The sequence below is a fragment of the Synchiropus splendidus genome, chromosome 9 (genome assembly GCF_027744825.2).
Source record: "Synchiropus splendidus isolate RoL2022-P1 chromosome 9, RoL_Sspl_1.0, whole genome shotgun sequence".
Lineage (NCBI taxonomy): Eukaryota > Metazoa > Chordata > Actinopteri > Syngnathiformes > Callionymidae > Synchiropus > Synchiropus splendidus.
The window spans coordinates 25,419,169-25,429,190 of record NC_071342.1 but is presented as its reverse complement, the minus strand read 5'-3'; the positions used below and the strand labels follow the sequence as shown (position 1 = coordinate 25,429,190).

The 10,022-nt window shown below is 55.4% G+C and overlaps 1 protein-coding gene across 1 annotated transcript; it reads right to left on the bottom strand.

The window, feature by feature from the left end:
• Nucleotides 1-5,371: 5,371 nt before the first annotated feature.
• foxg1b (forkhead box G1b) lies at nt 5,372-8,841 on the bottom strand. The gene has a single exon (XM_053875151.1). The coding sequence runs from the start codon at nt 8,359-8,361 to the stop codon at nt 7,177-7,179; it is 1,185 nt and encodes a 394-aa protein (XP_053731126.1). The 5' UTR covers nt 8,362-8,841; the 3' UTR covers nt 5,372-7,176.
• Nucleotides 8,842-10,022: the final 1,181 nt, after the last annotated feature.

The following is a 10,022-nucleotide window of genomic DNA, read 5'->3' as shown; positions in this document are numbered from 1 at the left end:
ATCTCCAGGTCACAGGTTTCTACCAAACTTGAAACAGGTCTTCCCTTGGCGCCGCAGTAGCTTCTGCTGACAGCAGCGGTGGATGATGATGTTGGAGCACTAACATCCGCCCACTGACCTTTGACCAGTCACAGCTGAGAGACCCTCAGATCTGACCCCTGACTCAGGGAGTTCCTGGAGCCTCAGGGCAGCTCCGTACCCAGGTGCTGGCTCCATCCAGCCTGGCGGCGGCGGCGGCAGGAGCCTCAGCGGAGGGTTGACCGCTGAAGCGCTGGCTGCCTGGGAGACGCTCCATCCAGGTCTCAACAGTGAAACATTCTGTTTCAACGTCATTCACGAGGTCAGAGGTCATGCCCAGGCTCGGCGTCACCATCTCCCTGGTTCTTCTGAGCTGAGAGTCTTCAGGACGTGGCTCAGTCACTGAAAGGTGGCGTCGCTCTCCAGGCCACACGCTTCTCTGCTGCAACTGAGAGGAAGAACCTGCGGAGGAGGAGGAGGAGGAGGAGGAGTGGACGGTGCTCCACCGTGAGGATGAAGCCAGAGATGGTTTGGACCCATGATGTGGAGACCAGCGTGTTGAGCTCCTCTCAGCCCGTTCAGAGGATCTGGGCGAGGCTCTTCAGGGGTGGGTTCAGGCCCGACACGTCAACCCTGGCTGCGTTCACTTGTGGGGACCTGTTTTTGGTGACACACTTCCCTGGGAGATTGTGACGTTTTGCTTCGTGGGGACCTTTGGCCGGACCCCACAAGGTTCAGCCGGAGCTGGAGGATGGGTCCAGGCTGGTCCAGGGTCCTGGTTCAGGTGTGGCCGATCATTCGTCAGTAGATGTGGACAGCAGAAGCCCAGTGGTCCATCTGAGGCAGCAGCACGGCCGGCGTGTGGATCAGGGTGGTGAGCGCCGGACAGCATGAGAGCGTCAGGCTCCTCTGGTGAGGACAGACTCGTCTTTTCATCTCTGGATCGGGTCCATTTACTCCAGCAGGTCACGTGACGGCTGCCGAGTCGGTGTTGACCTTCAGCAGCAGAAGCACGAGTCCCGCGGCCTCCACCCCAGACCTCCTTCTTCTAGCTGTCCTGAGGAGCGTCAGGAGCCGACTTGGTTTCCAGCCTGATGATGTCATCGGGCGTCCCCGGTGATGTCACTGGAGCTGATGAGTCCTGAAAGGATGAAGGACCGGGGGTCCTGTCGGCGCCTTTGTGCTTCTGAGACATTTTTCTGAAGCTTTCATTTCCTTTCTTGGAGCTTCCTGCTCAGTTGGTAAGCAGGTCAGAGAGCGGCTGACCTCCGACCCCAGGCTTCCTTGTTATTGCTCGCCACAAATCCACTTGTTCTCGCAGCGCCGCTCCCGCTGAGGTCATGTGACTGAAGCTGAGCACTGCAGCGGCCGGAGCGACTGTGTCTGGTGGTGGGACGTTGGTCTCCTGGATCAGCTGGGCTCACCTCCACAGAGGACCCTGGAGGTGGAGCCAGGAGCTCACCTCCTCAGGTGCAGGCCTGCTCCTGACAGCAGGATCTTCTGTGGCTGTCGAGCTGCAGCTGAGCAGAGCGTTCTGCTTGAGACGTGTCTGAGAGTCAGTCAGAGAGGTCGACATCGCAGGTCACTTCACTGAGCCGCCGTGAAGCCGCCCCCAAAACCTCTGTGAGGACGATTGAATCACAGCGGTTCTCCTCCAGCGAATGAAAGGAAAAACCGAGACTTGAAAACCCCTCAAGTGTCAGAGAAAATGTCGACGGAAACCAAAAGCTGGCGTGAAGTGGTGGACAGTGGAGAGTGAGGTGAGAGTCACTTGACTTCCAGACACCACCTCCAACACCCTGGTGAAAGCTGGAGCCTCCTGCCCTCCACCTGGCCCAGACCTGACCTCCATCCTGCTCTGATGCTCTGCAGCTCCTCCCTGCTGCCAGCCATTCACCCCGTCACATGACCCTGGTCACCACTGGCACCTGGCTTCTGCGTGGCTCATGGTTCCAGCTCCTCAACACAGCAGAGGAGCTTCCAACGGAGCCAGCACACCTGCTTGGCTCGGCTTGATGATGGAGCGAGGACGTGCCGCTGGTCCAGAGGCGGCTGAGGGTTCCTCAGCCACTGGTCTGAGCCTGAACCCGTCCTTCAACACCCTCAGCTGGACAGCTCAGTCACCGTGGGACCGTCCATCATGCTCCAGCTCGACGTCCTCTCAAGTCCCCGGCATGTCGCTTGACGCTGCAGGTGTAAGTAGCCCTTCCCACCTGTGTGACCTCCGTCCCGAGCGGCGAGGACAGCAGACAGGCGGGAGGTCAGAGGTCAGTCGGCATGTTCCATCCGCCGCCGACAGGTGCGGAGTGTTGAGGGATCGCTGAACGACCTTAAATGATACTGTCAGCTGAGTTTAGTCGGATTCTTCCTCGCCTCAAGCCTCCCGGCACAGGACCACACCCTTCCTCCTCAAACATGAGGCGTCAGAAGGTCACCTGCTTGACATGTTCTCCTGAAGTTTCTGTAGCAACAGCCCGTTCTAGATCGTGGCTCCAGCTGGGACTGGAGGTCCAGACTGCCCTCTGGGAGGGGGGGGGGTCTGACCCGGCCGGCCCATCAACCTGCTCACACTCGCAGAGCCACGGAAAAGTTGGAGAGGAGTCGGTGTTTTGGGATCAACTAACGCTCTTGTTGCGGAGGTGACGCTCTAAAGGCGGGGTGTGGGGTGTGAGGGGCACGGGGGGTCAGCTGACTGGAATCACAAGGCCACATTCCAGACTGGGCGAACCCTCAGCTTCAGATGTGTCGGAACCTGTTGGTGTGTGACCATGAGTGGGACGGTGGGTGAGACATCACCACCTCCAGGTTTCATCACCCCCCAACACCCCACCACCCCCCACCCCAGCTGCCACAACAAGAGAGAGAGAGAGAGCGAGTCTGTGACCTAAATTCGCTCTTAAAGCTGCAGCCAGGCCGGAAGTGATCCGGAGACCAGGCAGGGTCACATGACAGGAGGGTAGACAGACACCCAGGACCACCTGACCAAAGCCTCCAGGAGCAGGGTGGCTGGGTGGGATGGGGCCGGGTCAGAAGCATCTGGGAGCGGAGACTCGGAGTGGCGTCTTGAATCCAGCAGCAGGTACAGTGACTCCACCTGGAGCTGAGAGGCTGACCACCACCTCCATCAGGAGGAGGAGGAGTCAGGAGCTGAGGGGCCATCTCAGGAGGGGCTCCAGGAGAGCTGGCTCCTGAGCTCTGGGACCTCAGCGGCTGGTCATCATGACCGTCATCTTTCCAGGGTTCTTCTCAGGACTAGAGGTGCGCTTCCTCGCGCCTCCCCCCGGCTGCAGTGGCCCCGACTCAAGGGCCCAGGATTCCAGACTGCTCCTCCCCACAGGTCCGGAGGTCAGACACGGTCCACCTGAAGGGCCCGCAGCCTGCTCCTCCAGTGGCTCCCAACTCAAGGGCCTCGGAGGGAGGAGTCAAGAGAGACCTGGGGAGCGGGGCCAGCTGTTTCAGGGACGAACCAGTGGGCGGGTCCAAGATGCAGTTCATCTTCATCACCACCACGGTTGATGTTGGCCTGATGGCTGTCTCGTGGTCTCCATCTGGTCCAGCTTAGGTCCAGTGGACTCAGCTCAGGTCCTGGCTCCATCTGGTCCAGCTTAGGTCCAGTGGACTCAGCTCAGGTCCATCTGAAGTGGCACCAGAGCTCTGAGTCTCCTGGTGACAGACGTCATGTGAGGACCACGCCTCGTGTTTCTCCTGCTTCGGGCCTGTCTGAGGAGGACCACGCTGCAGGGGAGGCTGCTGCCTGAACTAGTGAGACTCCACCGTGGTGTTGCTTCAGAGCTCGCCGAGGTCCGGCCTTCACTTGACTGACAGACAGTCCTGGCTCCGTGTTGCTGCTGTGGGATGACAACTCTTCCTCCGTGAAGGAACAGGCACCACTCCCGGATGTGTGTTAGCATCTGTTAGCTTGCTGTTTCCCACTCGCTGGACTCTGTCTTTCCCATTGTACTAAAGTGTTTTCAAGCTCTGGTTTGACATGGCTCTGGTGGCTTTGTTGAGCAAGAGTGTTTAAGATGATCCCCATCAGGAAACTGCCCAACTGGCCTTTGTCTTGGTTTGTTCCCTTCAACTACGCAAATGTACCGCATCCAACTATTCACGATGATCCTTATTCATGGACTTATTTTTATAAACATCATGAGGCCTTTTCTGCAAAGGAGCAGGAGGAGAGCAATAGTTTTGTTTTTGTTTTTAGCCTGGGAACAAACAGATGGCTCAGGCAGGGCAGAATTTTTAATATTGGAATTACTGGTATTTGTGTGTGTGTGTGTGTGTGTGTGTGTGTGTGTGTGTGTGTGTGTGTGTGTGTGTGTGTGTGTGTGTGTGTGTGTGTGTGTGTGTGTGTGTGTGTGTGTGTGTGTGTGTGTGTGTGTGTGAGACGGTGACACTGTGACTTTCATCCTCAATTTTGAAAATAGCTCCCAAACAATGCAATGTAGCATTCGAATAAGTCACTCTCAGCCCTTTATTCTGTCGGTGGCTTCATGTTAAGCAACTCATGCACAGTGTTGTCCAGCGCTTCTCGCCATTCTTCTTCTGCAGCCTCATCATTTCTCGCCTTCTCTCTCGATATAAATACGTGTTCTTCACGTGACACTTCTTCATTCCTATATTTTGAATAATTTCATTTTAATAGATTCACTCGAGTGTTTTATATAGATTTTTTTTCCACTTCGTTCTGATAATTACAAGACTGAAGTTGCTTTCACCGTTTCATTTTTATCTGTTCTTGTCTTATAAACGCATTTTTCTATTTTTTATGTGTTTTTTTATTTTTTTATTGTAATTACATTTTTGAATAAATACTTTGACATTATAATTTGTATAGACGTGGTTGAATTGTATGTATTTATTTCTGTGTGTGTGTGCGCGCGTGTTGTTGTACTGTCTTTGTGAGAACCGTTTTTAACAGCGTGAGGTCCTCCTTTTGTCAAGCCTCATTTTGAGAGCTAAAACTACAAAAGTGTGTTTTAGTGTGGTTAAGCGTCAAGCTTGAGTTTAGCCATGTGTTTTAGATGCTTGGGTTCGGGGGGAGAGGCTGGGGAAAGGGTGACGGTCATGTATGCCAGTGGTGTGTGTGTGTGTGTGTGTGTGTGTGTGTGTGTGTGTGTGTGTGTGTTAAAAACTCAATTACGTATAGTGACGATATAAAGTCGTTACCAGTCCAACAAAACGGTATTTTTCAAATGTAGCGTCGTTAAATATTTTTCTGACCCCGCGTTTTCACGTTGCATATGTGAATGTTTACAGATTGTGGCGCATGAATGTCATGCTCGGCGGCCTGCGCCACTTCGAGCTGTGGGTGTTGAGAAAACGCCACTCAGGCAAAAACACCACTCTCTTCATTCATCACTTTTAATCAGCTCTTCTGAAAAACAAACAGCAACAAAACACAGGTGCCAAACAGGTGAATGCTAAAGACAAACGTGCAAAAATCCATTTGAAATAAAATAAAATAAAACTCGCCGGTGACCGAGAGAATGTTTCTCCATGTTTTTTTTATTTTTTTTTATTTTTTTTATTATCATTAATCTGTCTGCTGACGGGTTTGGAATGGAATCGGACTGGACCGGTCCAGTTTGTGCTTCCTCTCCTTCACACGGTTTTCACCAGCATGTGAACGAGGCCAGGCTCGCCGCGCACTTTGAACTGGGTCAGTGTGACATGAAGTTCTGAGCCATACGGAGTTCCACTCCTGACCTGGATTGTGGTGAAGGGACGGATGTCGGGACCTGAACACAGCGCTCACTTGGAGAGCGGCGACACCCGAGTTACGAAAACGGTGGTTGGGAGTCGTCGATTTCCGTGAATCACGCGCCTTTCAGTCGTGGCGCAATTTGACCTCACTGTTGCTGTTTCGAAAATGGTGGTGGAAATATCAGCGTTCAAAATGACATTATATTTTCTCACAAAAGTCCAAATGTATCGATCAAATCGTTCTCAGCAGAGGCTCAGTTGTCCTCCGTAAAACAGCTGTTAAAACGGTATTGTGGCCATATAATTGATTGGGTTTATTCAGTTGTGTTTTTAAGAAAAGAGAGGGAAAAGAGGGACCTTTGTTTCCTGAGTTACACTTGAAAGAGTTCAACACGAGTCATTTGAGATTCAGATCTGCCTCCTGACGGATTTATAGTCACAACTTCGGGCGCAATAAATTCAAATGCGGCTGTCTAAATTTCAAGCGTAATTTCTCCTGCATTATAAAAACAACTGTGTCGTCCCAGTTGGAAAACATTTTTTCTCGTCCTCGTGGTTTAATGTCGCTACTTGGTTTTGGGTCTTGGCGTAGCCCTTGATATTCTACGATGAATAATAAAAAGCTTTTCGTCTTGAAAAAAATATTTTATTTAAAAATATTTTTGGATAAATATTTTCCCAACATTTATTGGTGTTTGCAGTTGAAGCAGCAGTTTTAACGTTGGCGCTCGCAGATGAAGCACTGCGTCTGGCTCCACTTGGAATATTTCACCACAATTGTCGGCAAACATCAGACAAATCGACGCAATCGGTGCGTGCGCGTGCGCCAGCCTCCTTCCTGCTGAAGCAGCAAGCGAAGGTCGCTGCAGCCCGCGGAGGCCTCCGCGCGCGGCGCCGGTGAGTTTGGGCCCGCGCGCACACGCCCTCACGCCAAGTGAGAGAAAAATAAATAAAAAAACGGGCAAAGTGCAGTTGTTCATCGTTGAATAGAGAGAAGGGGTTTCCGCGGAGCGGGTGGTGAGGCGTTGGGATGTCCCGGCTCTGACCTGAGTAGATATGATCTGGAGGCTCGGGTTTCCTCCCACCTGGCTCCTGCTCACTTTAAGGCTTCATGAGTCATTTGAACGAGAGCGCGCGCGCGCGAGCGATTGTCTGACAAGTCCATAAATAGTCCGAGTCCATACTGACGAGTCTACGACAACAAATAGACTTTAAATACATTGTACAATAAATACAAAACATAAATAAAAGACTCAAGCCAGCGAAGATCTTTGTACAAGATATAAATAGTCTGAAATATAGTTAGTTACCTTTGGCAAGTCTAGTTTACAGTTGTCGGCCCGCAGGCAACAAAACTTTCTCCCTTTTTCGCCAGGAAACCAGCGTGTCCCTTCTCCTTCTCCTGAGCCGCTGATGTCGGTCAGTCCTCGCCCGCATGCGGCGTGCGCCTCAGTTCAGGAACGCGTTCGGGGTCACCCGCTTTTGGTGGGACAGAACCCCGGGGAAGCTGGCCGACACCCCCGGGGAGAAGGCCGGCGGCAGCGAGCTGTTCCTCAGCGAGTCCGAAAGCAGGGCCGTGGAGCTGCTGCTCGCCAGGCCGCCGAAGCTCGCCGCGCCCTGCTGGAGGTGCGGCGGCGGCGGCGGCGGCGGAGGCGCTCCGCCCGGCGCGCCCGCGTGCTGACTCCCTGAGACAAAGTAACCCGCAGTCTGTCCGGAGAGCAGCCCGACCGGAGACGTGCTCATCCCGTAAGTGTTCGTCAAGCCCAGAGCCCCCGCGGCCGAGCCGCCGAGAATGGAGCGCCCCAAGTCCCCGTTGCTCAGCTGCTCCACGGCCGGCAGCAGCGAGCCGTAGCCGGCCGTCTGGTTGAGGAAGCCGGGCGACGAGCCGTTGTAGTGCGGGTGGTGGTGGTGGTGGTGGTGCAGGGAGAGGAAGGGCGAGATCTGCCAGTACAGCGGGTTGTTGGGCCGCTCGTTAATCCCCAGGCCGAGCGGAGCGAAGCGCAGCCCGCGCTTCATGGCCAGCTTCCCGCGGGAGGTGGCCGAGCGCCGGCGCAGCTTGCCCGTGGTGCCGCCGATGAAGACGTCGTCGCTGCTGGGGTCCAGCATCCAGTAGTTGCCCTTGCCCGGGTCGTCGTAGTGGCGCGGCACCTTGACGAAGCACTTGTTGAGGCTGAGGTTGTGGCGGATGGAGTTCTGCCAGCCCTGCTTGTGCTCGCGGTAGTAGGGGAAGTTCTTCATGATGAACTCGTAGATGCCGTTCAGCGTCAGCCGCTTCTCGGGGCTCTGGCGGATCGCCATCATGATCAGCGCGTTGTAGCTGAAGGGCGGCTTGTCGAACTTGCCGCTCTTGGTGCCGGTGGTGCTGTTCTGCTCCGGGGCGGCTTTGGCGCTGCCCTCCTCCTCCTCCTCCTCCTCCTCCTCCTCCTCACCCTCCTCGAGCTTGGCCGGCTTCTCGGGGTCCGGCGGTTCCAGGGAGCGGTCCGAGTCGGAGGCCGGCGAGACCCCGGTCCCGGCCCCGGCGGCGGAGGAGGCGGACTCGGCGGCGGCGCGCTCGCACTTGGAGGGCAGCAGCAGGCTCTTGATGCTGAAGGAGGAGGACCGCTGCACGGTCGGCGGCTCTTTCGCGTCCTCCATGCCCGGTGGCGCCTCGCTGCCGAAAGTTGGGGAATAAATAATGGCGATGAAAAATCAGCAACAACAACAAACAAGTCCGGTTCGGTCCACCTCCGTGATCCGGGCTGGACGCAAGACGCACACACGCACAGAGAGAGCGAGAGAGCGAGAGAGAGAGGAGGGTGAGGACGGGAGATGGAGAGACACAGAGACAGAGACAGAGACAGAGAGAGAGAGCGAGAAATTAGTAATTAAGGCGGTTCCGGCCCAGCGCGGGGGAGGAGCCGCTCCAACTCAGTGATTTTGCCAACAAATCCTCTTTAGGGTTTCCGCGCGCTTCTGTCTCCAAACGGGCTCCAACTACTTGGCGACGCTGCTGCGCTCTAATCTCGCTCCACTCCGCGGCTGCGCGCTCGCGTCGCCCGGCTGCCGCGTGCCCGGCGCGTCCGAGCGCCAGTGCGCAGGCGCGGCCTCTTACTTCCTGCGAGGCTTTTGTTTTCTCCGCGACTATAATCGTCTGAACGCATGTGGGCAAACACTGCGCGTGCGTGTGGCCGTGCGTTCACGTGTGCGGGGCGGCGGGGCGCTTTTGTCTCGTGAACATGCCGGGAGGACACAGCGGCGCATGCGCACACCCTCACCGCCTGAAGACGGCGTTGCTGTGACCAGACCGCCCCCTGTCGGCGTCGTGGTGAACTTCAACTCGACATTATGAAGGAATAAGTGGAGCTTGCGCGAGCCCATGTGCTGCTCTTTATGATGATAACGCCGTGTAACTGTTGACGCCATCAAGCCGTTGACAATAGTCCACTGAGAAGCTGCATCACTGAAAGTGTAACGGGTCCAGGCGGTGATGTGGCAGTGTACCAGAGAGTGCAGTCATGGTGCGCGCCATCTTTCCTCGGCTGTATTCAGGGGCCACAGCTGAAGGACCATGCTGGACCGCCCTGGACCTCAGTGTATCGACTGCGCCGTGTGCAAGTCTCGCGGCACTGGAAAAGAGGAAAGAAGGTCGCGACTGTTTCATCACACACACACACACACGTGTCAGTTATTCCACCCTCATCTCACGACCACATGATTGATGGGCGTCGACTCTGTAAAGTGGCTAAGCAGGTGCCCAGCCAGAGGAGTGTCCGCTCACCTGTCCGAGGTAAACCGTCGCGGCCCCATAAAGGTAGGGGCCCCGCTCGCGCGTGACAGGCAGCACTTCAGGTCAACCACAGCCAAGCCATGTCAGGGCCAAAGCATCCAACAGTCTTTCTCCCACTCCCACGATCCTCTGCACAGTTTGCTTCTGGGTGGCCTCAACAATATGCTTTAGATCCCTGAAGTGAATGTGACGAAGCGCACAGCTGCTCTGGACCGTCCTGGGTGGAGTTTGCATCTTCTCCACGTGCCAGTGTGGCTTCTCTCCGGTTTCCTCCCACAGCCTAGAGACATGCTGGCTGGCTTAAGTGGACACGCTAGGTGTGCCCTGCAACGAAGCTGTCCAGGGTGTCTTCCTGCCTCTCGCCCTGTGAGGCTGGGACAGGCTCCAGCCCGAGCGGGACGTTTACTGGGTGGACGTTTACTCGCAGTCCACATTTCTTTTTGCTGAGGTTTGAGACCTGCTCCGAGCGTGAAACCCCACTGTGCTCGCTCTGATCTCTCCCGGTGATCAAGGCCATTGAACTGATGCC

What these genes read in the sequence shown, in the direction of transcription:
- foxg1b (XM_053875151.1), bottom strand. Translation starts at nt 8,361, where the DNA reads ATGGAGGACGCGAAAGAGCCGCCGACCGTGCAGCGGTCCTCCTCCTTC.